The sequence below is a fragment of the Megalops cyprinoides genome, chromosome 2, assembly GCF_013368585.1.
Source record: "Megalops cyprinoides isolate fMegCyp1 chromosome 2, fMegCyp1.pri, whole genome shotgun sequence".
NCBI lineage: Eukaryota > Metazoa > Chordata > Actinopteri > Elopiformes > Megalopidae > Megalops > Megalops cyprinoides.
This window is the reverse complement of record NC_050584.1, coordinates 42076089-42088529: the sequence shown is the minus strand read 5'-3', so window position 1 is coordinate 42088529 and position 12441 is coordinate 42076089. Positions and strand designations below refer to the sequence as shown.

Sequence of the window (12441 nt, the reverse complement as noted above, 5' to 3'; positions counted from 1 at the left end):
AGAGAAATGCTGGTGCTTACAGAAGTCGACAGTGTGGCGAGGGTGTGCCGAGGACTGACAACGGACTGACGCGCACACACACGCGCTCACGCAGGTCACGCGGGTCACTGCTCAGCCTCACCTCTGAAGAACGCGGCATCTCCTCCGGGGTACCCTTTGGGAGGGGGCACCTTGCTCTCAATGTGCCCCAGGATGGCTTTGGTGATCTTGTCCAGAGCCTTGGTGCCATACTGCACAGTAAACACAGCACACAGTCAAACTCCACCATTCCCTCTGACCGGACCAGACCGGGACAGAACAGGGTGAAACAAGAAGCCCTTGGATATCATTAATACTGGCACACATAGGTGCAAGGTTAGATACACAGCACAGCAAACAAGAATTAGGCCATCATACGGCAAGCCCTGGATCATTATTGCAACAAGTTGCTGTTCACAACTTTGTTTAAATGAACTGGAATCTTTAACTGTAAAAAAAACAAACAAAAAAAAACCAGCTCTATAGGAGGATTGGAACTGTCAGTGCTTCATTGTGAGCCCATTTGGGCTGCTCTCTAAATGGAATGCTGACACCAGAACAGACAGTTCCCTCCTACCTTGTTTTCAAAGTTGTATTTGCTCAGGTCTCTGGACTCTGTGGCCCTTCTGTCACCGTGGGTCAAAGCCCCCTGTTAACAACAGAGAGGAGGTCTTAAAAGCTGTAGCCTTGGGGCTATCTTGCACACTGAGACATACACAACACTAACACACAGAGTGAAATTCGTGCAGGAGTTCAGGGCAGCGGGGAGGGGAGGCCCACTCGACAAAAACAGGGGCTCCCTGCGGCACAGATTTCTTTTTTCCGCTGCGATCCTTCTCGCTACTTGCGGATCAAGGACAAAGGAATGGCACTGCCAGGTATGAGATCACTCTACAGCTGGGGGTGAGTGTGTGTTTGCATGAGAGAGAGAAAGAGAGAGAGAGAGAAAGGACTCCAAGGCAGGACATGATGTGACTCATTCCAGGGGCAGATTAACAAATAAGGGCTGTTTTTTCCTACGCTGGCAAGGATGGGACAGAGTGCCTTCTAAACACCTGAGAGGTACACAACACCAGGGGTAAGACAACACCACGGGAGCAAGCATAAAAAGGTGAATGTGGAAAAACGCAGCGTAATGCGAGGGAGTGAAGTCAGCGGAATAACGGGATAAAGTCTGTGGTGTGTGGGGCTGGCGGTGAGTGCGCAGCGGGGGCAGACCCCGGCGCTCTGGCTGCAGGAGGCTGTGTGCGGTGCGCGCTCCGTGACTCAGCACATACCAGGCTCTCCAGCCTCTTGGCTACGATGGAGGCGAAGCGCCTCTCCCCTGCCAGCTCCGAGATGAGGAAGATGTACTCCGGGGCGGTGACCTGGTTGGAGCGGTGAGTCCGACCTGGAGAGGTGCAACAAGAGGAACGGATTCAGGACGTCGTCCACATACGCACATGTGCTGGTGTCCACCTCATGCATGTGTGTGCATGCATGTACGCGTGCGCGCGCGCGCGCGCACACACACACACACACACACACACACACACACATACACAAAAATCGCTAATTTATTCCAGGATTTTTTTTTTCGCAGTTTTCAAAAGATACTGTTATGCAGTGAGATGACTAAGATGACAATTTAATTTTTCAGGCTAGCAGTCCCCGTTTTTGCTGCATTAAGAAAACTTAAATGAGACTTTCAATAAAGTTTGGAATGTCACATGCAATTGTAGTATTTATTAAATGCAATATATTTCAATATTTGATTGTTTGGTCCATCATATCCATTGTATATTAATTGTTTTCTTTTATTTTCAACTCTTCTGCATTTCACTAGTTTCAACTGATGCACAGTTTATTTCTAATATTTGCAACAACTTTTATATGCTTAGAAAAATGATCACTTGAATGGTTTAATGTCAGTATACAAACAGCTAGTTTTAAACCAGACAAAGTATCAAAAACTTGCAAAATAAGATCAATTTAGAGTTATTAAAATACAACCTGTTCAAAAAGAATGCTTAACAAATATTCTTCAAAGTCATTTTCTTATGCAATAATGCAAAAATACTCACCTACATTTTACATATGCAAAGCCAAATAACTGAGCTCAAATGCTTATGCACTGTAAGTGTTTTGACTGCATTGCTCCTAAAATTATGTTTAAGTTTTCAGTTTAAAATTCAGTGTTAATATACAGCTCATTTTAACCAGAATTAGTTTGGTCTCTTTTTATTGTTGAGTTTAATGGTTTCATGACTAAATCAAACACAATGCAATGCAATGCAATGCAGGCTTCTATTTTCTACAAGCAGAACACTGTGATGGAAAGAATTACTGTGGCGTCAAATTACTGCATATAACCGCGATTCTTTGATAGATTGTTAATTGTGTGCCGAATAAAAAAAGACTTGACTGAAAATGAGAAATGTTTCATAGTTATGGCTTCACACATTTTTTTTCCTTGTTAGTTTCAGTTTCTTTTTCAGCAAGCCACCTTGCCTGTCACCAAAATGACTTTTCACCTCAACAACGGATTCAAAGACACGTGTGACAGATATATACACATAAACCTATTCAAACTACATTACATTACATGCATTTAACAGAGGCTGTTATCCAGAGCGACTTCCAGCACAACAGAACAAAAGTGTATCCTTTCAACTTAAATGAGCAACAGTGTCAGACCAGGCTAACAACACTCACAGAGCAGTGGGTGTGAGCACAACACCATTCAAGCCCTACCACAAGTTAACTTGCGTAACCTGACTAGGCAATGGAAGATAAGTACACTGCGCTACATCAGTCACTACGTCAGTAAACTACTAAAGAACAGATCATTATCATGTCAGCTTGTCCGTGGCAAAGCTACATTATTATGTTACGTTATTGGCATTTAGCAGACACTCTTATCCAGAGCAACTTACATCGGCTACAGATTATTATAATCATATTTTTTACAATGTTATTCATTTATACAGCTAGATATTTACTGAGGCAATTGTGGGTTAAGTACCTTGCCCAAGGGTACAGCAACAGTGCCCCGGTGGGGAACTGAACCAGCAACCTTTCAGTTACAAGTGCTGCTCCTTAACCACTATGTTACACTATGATGGTTCTTGATAGCTCTGGTGCTGATTTTGGACGCAGTCACTCAGCTCTACAGGTGTTTGGCAGGAAGTTCCTTTTCCACAAGTTATCAGGGATCCTGAGGTGTGGGAACATCAGAGCCCCTGCAGAGGGGGGGGGTCACGTGTCACAGCCCCACTCACCGAACTGCTGGATGGCTCGGTCTGCGCTCCAGGGCAGCTCCAGGGTCATGTGGACCCTCCGCCGCTGGTTCTTCACCCGTTTGTCTGCCTGCAGCGAGATGCCCGAGCTCGCCGCTTCCGAGATGATGGCCACCAGCTGAGGCACAGAGGAAGGGGTTAGGGGAGCTCTGCTGAGCAGCCAAATCAGGGCGGGATACCTCACAGTGTGAACAGCACTGCTGGTTTCCTTTTTCTAAGCCCATTAAAGGGAAGCAGTGGGTTTTCACGCAGCCTGCGCAGCGGGGCTGATGTATTTAACAGGCCTCCCGCACGTGCTGACACGCCCCCTCACCTTCTCTCCACTCATGAAGCGCTCCTTCTCCTTGATGTTGACGTGGTCGATGGTGAGGCCCTGCTCCGCGCGGGACTCGTACCGTACGCTCCCGTCCGGCCGCCGCACCACTCGCCCCTTCCGCCCTGTCATCTGAGAGACAGAGAGAGAGACTGGGGTCAGGGGTCACGGGGCAGGGCACCGGCAGTCATGCTCTTACAGCAGAAAGGAACACTTTACAGGAATCTGCCTTCGCTGGGGCACCAAGTCTTTTTATTTTTTTCACAAATACCTGAATGACAGAATATCAGAATACTTTTTTTTGATGCTTTGATTTATGCCTTCCTTTATTTCATTTATTTTTAACATCCTTCCAAAGTCACATTCTTATGCTAAACCATTATTTGGTTTAATTATCCTCCTTCCTCTCCATTCTTCCATTTAGTGAGCTTCTGCATCTTTTCAGAATTTCATGTAAACTCCAGCGAACAGGGGACTCACCTCCGAGACTCGCTCCGGACCCCCAAACTTGTCAATCAGCTCATCCAGAGTATTCAGAGGTAGTTCCTTTCCCAGCTCAGAAATCTTGTTCAGAAGACCTTGCTTCATTTCTTCTATTTTTGCTGTGAAACACAAGCCGAAAATGGCATGTAAATAACCACCGCATTAGCTGAGGGCACAGAGTCTGTCTCCCGTGTGGTTTCTATGTCTAGACCGAGGTCTGCTTGAATGAGGATGCCCCAGAGGAAACTGTAATGCACCCCCACCTCAGCCAGTAAGTAGATTAAAGAGAGGCAGATGGGGTGTAAAGGGCAGGTCCTGCCCACTGGGGTGTGAGCAGGAGGTCGGTGTTGAGGGCGGGCGTACCAGTGTGATAGTTAGTGTGGTTGACGAAGATGACATCATCGTTGTCCTGGAGGGAATCAGGGGACGAGTTGGAGTCGCTGTCCAGGCCGTCGGACTCTGTGCTGCTGTCGTCGCTGATGTTGATCACGCCCCCGATCTCTATGCTGTGCTTTGGATACTTAGGCGGCCGGCCCTTAGGTTTACCTGCAGACACAGAAACACATTCTGTCCACTCAATAACCATGCTCATCGGGACGTGCAGCACTTGAGAAACCATATATAGCTGCTAAACCAAAGTTTACCTGAGACTGTTCACTTATGATGCTCGTCTCACTTTGCAATGGTATAAAGCTAATGATTTTGGTGTGGGTCCATGGGTTGGCCCATGACTGACAGAGTCACATGGGTCGCACCATTTCCTTTGCTTATGAGCACTGCTTTCAGCACTTAAGTTCCACAATATTCTCTCTTCTGCACTTCTAACGTCACAATACAGGACTGGTATCACTGAAGAAGTTAAGCTACTATTCTCAGGGAATGTAACAGGTATTATAATGTAATACTCACGTTTCCTCTTGTTTCCAGCTCCCTTCTCCCGCTTTTGCTTCTCAGATGGAAAGTGTTTCTGCACTAGTGACTGGAACACACCCCTGAAGAGGAAAAGATACAGAGCTTCATTATTCATTATTCATTCTTCAACAGGAGAGGTGCACGAGCCTCACGGCGCTCCACAGAGGTTATATAGGACCTCCTTTGAATTTGGGAGCACTGATTGCATTCATTACAGTCGTTATCACTGCCAGGTAAAATAACAGTAATTCTATTTTATGGGTCGACACACCTAGAGGCATGCATGCTAATGGAGCTCAGCCCAGCCTCCAGACTGCGCTTAAAGCTGCAGCCGAAGAATGAGTAATGGCGTGCATATTAAACGGCTGGCTGTGAAGCACACAGCAACAAACACACGATTCACCGAGAAACCACAGAAATGCGTGAGCTGGAAAGCACCAGTTACTCTATATGATGCACAGCTCTCAGGTCTGAATCTGATCCTTTGTCTGCATGAATGGTCAGGCTCTGCTTTCATTTTGAGGGTAAGGTACGTGTCTTGTAGTGCTACTGGAGAGTCCCTAAGATGCAAAGCAAGAATCCAGCCCTCCTCCCCCCCTGCCCCCAGCCCACCACCGCCCCCAGTCCATCCCTGGCAGACTCACTCTGCTGCGGACACAAATCTGTCAAGGTGTCCATCGTTCTCGTCCAGGACCTCTCTGGTGCGGGCCTCCCCTGTTGACTGCAGCCCAATCACGATGCACTGTGGAAGCAAAGCACACAACATTACACCTTCATTACACCTTCATTCTCTGGCTTAATAACTTAACTGACTTAAAAGGTACATTACATGATGAGGTGGAGGCCTGTATTCTTCCAATTTGCATAATATGTGTTGACCAAAGCTTATTCCAGCGTCTTGCCCCCCGAGGCAGACCCAGCTTCGGTCTCGAGGCCGGACTCACCTTGCCCGCCTCCAGCTCCTTCTTCGCCAGTTCCACCAGGCAGCGCACCTTGGCGGCGATGCAGAGGTACTTGAAGAAGCGCTGGTGGGAGGACCAGAACTGGCCCCACAGCGACTTCCGGGAGACCAGGCCCAGCTCATCCGCCGCTCGGGTGAACGTCGCCAGCGCCTCCGCCCACTGCGAGACACACATCAGTCACATGTCTGGCCAGACCGGGCAACTCACACACAAACACAGACTCCACTGAGTCGCCGTGCCAGACGCAATTAATGACATAATTCACCCCACATGCTGAAACTCCACTGACCAGGCCATCAATCACTGGCACAATAAAGTGACTGCTGCTGGGTTACAGAGATTATTTATGAGGTTCTGGGCATAACAATTTGGAATGTGGGTGATGACCAGTTTCTCTCCACAGCCTCCTCTCACAGAACACACACCAGCTGTACAGCTTTCCAAGTTTGGGATGAAAAAAAAAAACAAGCAAATGGATACAGCTAGGTACAGTTCCCGAGGCAATGCTGCTCAGCATTTGGTTTGAGCAGATTAGCTGCCCAAGCCATGGAGAAAGAGAAGACGTTCCAGAGCTCAGTCCTGCTGTGTCTCTGGGCTTCTCACCAGTTTGGCCGCTTTGTTGTAGACTAGCATGAAGTCATTGTCTAGGCTGATCTCCTCGATGCGGAAAGACACCCCCGCGAAGCTGAGCTGCCGGGCGATGTACATGCCGCTCACTTTCATGTCCATTGCCACGATCTCCATGGCGCCCACACCCCTGTGACAGAGGAAAACACAGTGACACAGTGAGGCGCAGGCACCGACACAGGGCTGTGCACAGGCAAATGAGCTGCTCTGAGCTGGCACAGTCACAGGTCCCATTGTCTCTGAGGCAGAGGCTGTGGGGCCCACCAATTCTGACTAGCAGTCAGCCCTAACTTGACTATCAGGTTACCAACCTCTTCTCGATGGCGTGAAGGAAGTCATCGAAAGTCTTGAAGGGTGTACCCTCTCCCCAGATCCCTAGCCGGCTCATGTAGATCATGTTCTTTGGCTCAGAGGCACCTGAAGAAGCAGAGACACAGACAGGCTCAGAACCAGAAACGCCCGATTTCCCCCACGTAAGAGCAGTGTCCCTAGAGGCAGGGAGCTGTACGTCAGAGAGGCAGAGACACACCTGTGGCACTGGCATACACCACTCGGGCCAGCGGCAGCTTGTTCTGCAGGTCCAGGACAGCCTTGCCCATCTTGGTGGACGTGGCATTTTTGGCTTTGTGGCATTCGTCAAACACGATCTGGAGAGGGACTGCGGTCAAGGGCAAAAGCCACTGCAAAACATCGTAAAAACACTCTGCAAGCTAACACATTTACTGAGTGCAATGATCGTGGGCGTCCCTACAACAATGAGGGCACTGTGCGACAAGCAAAATGGATACGACTCCATCGAAGCCCGGTTTGCACCAGTCCAGGATCTGCTTCAGCCTGGTGCGGTGCTGCCCGCCCGCCTGGCTCTCTCCAATCAGCGCGGAGTACGTTGCAAACAGGACTCCTTCTGAGGTAGCTGTGTCACCATACTTTATCTAGGCACAATGTGAGAGCACAGTCAGCACCATACCACCACAGGAAAGACCACAGACGCTGAACTGAAGGAGCACTGAAAGTATAAAGCAAGTGAACCACAGACATATCAATTCATTCAACAATCAGGCTCACAAGAACACAGCTTTTCCACAAACAGCATGGAGCATTTAGGTGTCATGGCGGGCTACATCTCTGCTATACCTTGTTTAAGGCATGCACAGGGATATTGGGTGCCTCGATGTCTTTGAGGTCTCTCTCAGCGTCATATTTCAGGTCGTTGGAAACACTGAACCTGAAGAAGCAAGGAGAGAGAGAGATGACCACATCCTAGAAACGCCTCATCAAAAAAACAACCGCCCCTTCACCCAGCAGTGCGTAAAGGGATGTTTCAGAGCCATGCTACTTACCATAATGCTTTCTTTCTTCCCTTTAAGTAGTTCTCTAAGATGATGCCGGCCACGGTGCGGCCCTTCCCCACGCCGGCTCCATCCCCGATCAGAAAGCCCGCCCTCTGGTTGTTCTGCAGGATCACCTCGTGTTGCTGGGAGCGACAAGAGGAGACGAAATGAGACAAGCCCACACAGGACCACCATGAACAGTCACCATACAGCCAGTGATTCGCTTCTAATGCGCTGCAAAGAGAACAAGGCTGACATGAAGCACATGCCTGGTTATGAGCTGGCTGCTGGTTCTTTCATTAGCTTGTGAGAGTAGTTATCAGTTCAACCCGGCCAGGTCGAGTACGGTGCGAAAATGCTTCAAGGCAAGGCCTGCACCCAGACGCTGCTGGGGCCGAGGGCTATTCTGCTCTGGCTAAGTGGAGCACAGAGGGAGTCACAGCAATGCCTAAACAGCACTAGCAGCTCAGGGAAGAGGAGGGCTACCTGGCAGGCATAGATGATGGCCTCCAGCTGCAGCGCAGATAGCAGGCCTCTGCTGATAGTGGTTTCAGGAATGGACAGAGTGTAGGTGATATCGGGAGGGGGCACGCTGGACAGGGTGTTGGTCTCCACGACGATGTCCGGGTGGGAGATTCCTATGGTGGCTGCACAGAGTAAGAGAACACAGAGGCGTCGGTTTGCTTCTTCTAACAGCAAGGGGGGCCAATCAGAGGAGTGCCTGCTGACGTTTGAGGTGAAGCGTACATTTGGATGGTTTGTATTCGGCATATGTGTCAACGTGTCCGAGCTCTTCCGTCTCCTCTTCGTCCGCCTCCTCCTCCTCCTCTGGGGGTGGCTGGGCCCGCTGGGGTGGCTGAAGGGACAGAGAGACAGACTTTACTGGGACTGTGAACCACCAGGAGAACCTGGAGACACTTACTCTGATGAAATGAAATCCCAACCTCTACAGGACAGTTTACGGGTTAGACAGTGGGTTAGTGGTAGGGACGCTCAAAGTGGAGAGACTGAACTCAGGGGCCAGGATTTAGAGTCAGACTGAATTAGTTCAGGATACACAAGTAACACTGAGGGCGACTAAAGGCATGAAAATTAGGGGGTCGCGACCCCCAGAGTGCTGCACAGAGGGCAGAGGGACAGTAAAGGTTCCGTCCAGTCGATAGATCTGGCGGTAAGAGGCTACCTGGAATCCTCCCAAAGGCGGGGCGTTGATAATGGCAGAGATATCATCAAAGCTCAAGCCCTGAAACCTGTTGGGAGTCGACTGCAAAGAAAAACAAAATAAAACAAATAAAGTAAAACCAAACACAAACGCCTGCAAGCACACAGAGCTGGGTGTGCTGGAGTGTGACTGCAGAGCTGCACAATTGTTGCGGAACAGCTGCAATTGTCCCAGTCTTTAACATTCACCGAGAGCTAAAATTCAGCTCAAATAACAGGAAAAAAAGACTGATGTCTGGAGGGGCTTTCTTTTGCAAGGAGAACGGAAGAAATGAACTGTAAGAGGAAACTCAAAATGAAGCGAACTGAAGAAGATACGCATTGGAGACTAATAAACCCAAGAACACCTTCCTTTTCACAGGAAATGCTCTCTTGTGTTCACAGCTTCACCCTGTTCCTCATGGGGAAAACAGACTGGAGGGGGAGTTGGAAAGGCTAGTTAGGACAAGCTCATTCCAGTTTGGCCTACCAGCTCGCCGGATTTCGTGTCCACTTGGCTCTGCGCTCTGCTTGTATGCTGGTGCGAAGAACATTCAATCTTTTTGAGCGTGGGTGTGAGCACGAATGTGGGCTGGCACAGCCCAGCGTGTCCAGCTGGCAGAGTGTGTGTGTGTGCCCGCGTGTGCGTGTGTGTGTGTGTGTGTGTGTGTGTGTCTTAGAGGGGTGAGAGAGGACGACAGACAGAGAGGCACTCACCCCTGGCTGGCTCTGTGCGGGTGGATTGATGTCCCATATTGAGGGCGTGTAGCTGCTGTTGATGAAGTCTGCGGGGTCAGGATGCTCGGAGGGCGAGTTGGTGGGCGAGAAGAGAGAGGGGTTGGAAAGCTCATCAATGCAGGAGAGGTCCTGATGGAGGGGCACAGAGAGCAAGGGAAGGCATTGAGAGACATTCAGAACCTGGGGTTCCGTACCCGCGGAAGGCCTCTCACAACGGCGCTGTCATGCTGCACTTTCACAAGCTCAAATGGAAATCAATGAACACACGGACATCAGCACAAATTTGGAAGTTGTTTTCAGATGACAAAACCAATGCAAGAAAAAAAAAAGGGGGATTCAAGCATAAAAAAAATTAATAAATGCAGACGTGCACGTGGCCAGTTTCAGACATAAAAAGAAAAACGTGGCCTTTCAGCATTCTGGTTGTGATTTATTAAATCTTCACATTACAATAAACCCTTGCGTACGTGTGTCCTTGGGAAATGACCTGCTGCCACGGATTGCCTTCCTCAGGACGTTACCATGGAAAACATAATGGTTCTGATGACGGTTCACGGACATTGTTCAGTTTTTAGTGGGGGGGATTACAGGGGCTTTGACAGACACAGGGGCTGTGATCAAACCTCACAGTTTAGGATCAAGATTAGAGCACCAGGAACCGCAAGCACAGCGACTGTTCTACTGGGAAGGCAAAAGGGAAATACGCTGTTTGTGTAGACTGGCACTGCCTTCCTATTTTCACAGCTAGGAACTTAAACTCAGCACCCTGCCCAGTGCCGTGTTTCCTTTGGGCTGGAGCTCACACTCGTGTGCAGATCAGTGGCGGGCCCTCTGGCTTCGGCAGGTGCTGCTTACTGCTGGTTTAACCTCAAACATGATTATGACAGCATTGGGACACATTTGTCCTGCCTTGTTTTCAAGGCTGATGCCACAGTGCTGAACCAACCAACAGTATTCCATACACTTAATTTTAATTCACATACATATAACACAAGCAAACTGAAGTGAGGAATATCTCTTGACTGCACCAAGTTCAAAAAACACTGGAGAGATTTAATTGGGGGAGGGGTTACAGTTTCAAGAGCGCACTCATCAAACCAAATATTATGGTTTACACTAAGGCTAGCTTAAAAGGGGAAACATCTCAGAGTAACTATAAGGCTAGTAAACGTAAAAGAACACAGAGAAGCCAATCTCAAGAATCCAGGCAGGATAAGGAATAGTGTAGATATTGCACTGGCTTAATTAAATGGCTAGTTCAGAGCCCCACGGAGCAGGGTGCAGTTTAATCTAACAGATGTGGGGCTGAATGCTTCATTTCAGGCATGGCTGCTTTCCAGCTCCATTCACTGCCAAGCGCTCCCATTTACATGCCCTGGGTACAGCAATGAGCAGTAACCTTCTCACAGACGCTGCACCTCCCCTAATGCACTACCCGTGCTGGGGGGGGGTTAGCCTGAGAGCTGAGTGGTGGAGGGAGGATGGGGAGGGGGGAGGGGGAATGGGGGGGACGGGGGAAGCCATCTTTCCTCTCATGTCTATTTCAGTCACGCGTGTAACCGTTGAGCTATGTCTGGAACCGGGCACATTCAGGGGAGCAGTGATATTGTCTGCCTATGCAATGCTGGCCTGGCAGGCTCACACACCCCCACGTTGTACTGGGAGCATGAGGGAGAAAATGAATCCACCCCTACACGTGAATGGGGAAACTTCAGGGGGCACGGCCGACGGCCCTTTATCAGAGCAAACAAAATGCCACTTGATATACTGCAACGAACAAACCCGCCGTGAGTGAAATCAGTACTGTGGACACAACACGATAATGAGCCAATTATAGCAAAGGCAGAACAATCTGCTCCACCTTAAAACAATTAAAAGAACTACACAAACAATATGATTACTGTAGCTGATTGCTATCCATGCAAACACAATCACCAGCATGCGATCATCTGACCAGCTGACATTCAGAAATGATTATGTCATTAGGACAGGGTCTGTTGCGGTGGCAGCTGGGAAATAAGGGGAGTCTCTGATGACCTATAGAACACAATGCCACCACTGAAAAAGGTTAACCCACAAAATGTCTGAAGAACTAACCAAAGGCTACAGGAAGCAGCTAGACTGACTACTCCTACAAATCATGAAATGTACATGCTGGAAGGTATGTATGTATGTATGTGTGTGTGTGTGTGTGTGTGTGTGTGTGTGTGTGTTTGTGAGTATGAGAGAGAGAGAGAGAGAGAGAGAGAGATGGAAACCTGGGGGGGGTGGTGAGGGGGGGGCATGATCAGGCTTGAGCTGCCTACAGCACATTCACATTTTGTCCTGTGGACGGCTGAGTGGAATGGTTGCCGTTTTAGAGACGGTGTTGCAAAACTGCAAAGGCAAGCAGAGAGGGGGGAAAGATTTCCTGGAAACCTTTTTTTTTCCACACCAGCTGTCATCATTCCAAGAAATTCAGTTGCTCTTGCAGAGGAGTGATTTGTAAACAGGGAGGCCAGAGCGGGAGTACAGTGTGACCCGAGGCAGTGCTGAGCTCCCCCCAGCCTGTGCGCCTTAGGGGGGAACATGCAGTCCCG

The 12441-nt window shown here is 49.1% G+C and overlaps 1 protein-coding gene across 4 annotated transcripts in view; it reads right to left on the bottom strand.

Moving 5' to 3' along the window:
* The window catches only part of si:ch73-63e15.2 (protein strawberry notch homolog 2), a 57074-nt gene that overhangs the window by 6785 nt on the left and 37848 nt on the right, over window positions 1-12441 (bottom strand). For 3 of the 4 annotated variants that reach the window (XM_036520924.1, XM_036520926.1, XM_036520927.1), the window contains 20 exons: window positions 9842-9991; window positions 9108-9188; window positions 8672-8780; window positions 8411-8571; window positions 7934-8067; window positions 7728-7818; window positions 7382-7525; window positions 7123-7240; window positions 6905-7010; window positions 6570-6723; window positions 5949-6125; window positions 5649-5746; window positions 5002-5084; window positions 4456-4638; window positions 4090-4211; window positions 3610-3741; window positions 3279-3414; window positions 1296-1408; window positions 596-667; window positions 122-230 (listed from right to left, as the gene is read on the bottom strand). In XM_036520924.1, coding sequence (XP_036376817.1) covers window positions 122-230; window positions 596-667; window positions 1296-1408; window positions 3279-3414; window positions 3610-3741; window positions 4090-4211; window positions 4456-4638; window positions 5002-5084; window positions 5649-5746; window positions 5949-6125; window positions 6570-6723; window positions 6905-7010; window positions 7123-7240; window positions 7382-7525; window positions 7728-7818; window positions 7934-8067; window positions 8411-8571; window positions 8672-8780; window positions 9108-9188; window positions 9842-9991 — 2473 coding nt within the window. The remainder of the gene's footprint in view (window positions 1-121; window positions 231-595; window positions 668-1295; window positions 1409-3278; window positions 3415-3609; window positions 3742-4089; window positions 4212-4455; window positions 4639-5001; window positions 5085-5648; window positions 5747-5948; window positions 6126-6569; window positions 6724-6904; window positions 7011-7122; window positions 7241-7381; window positions 7526-7727; window positions 7819-7933; window positions 8068-8410; window positions 8572-8671; window positions 8781-9107; window positions 9189-9841; window positions 9992-12441) is intronic. The other variant, XM_036520925.1, reaches the window with a different exon arrangement.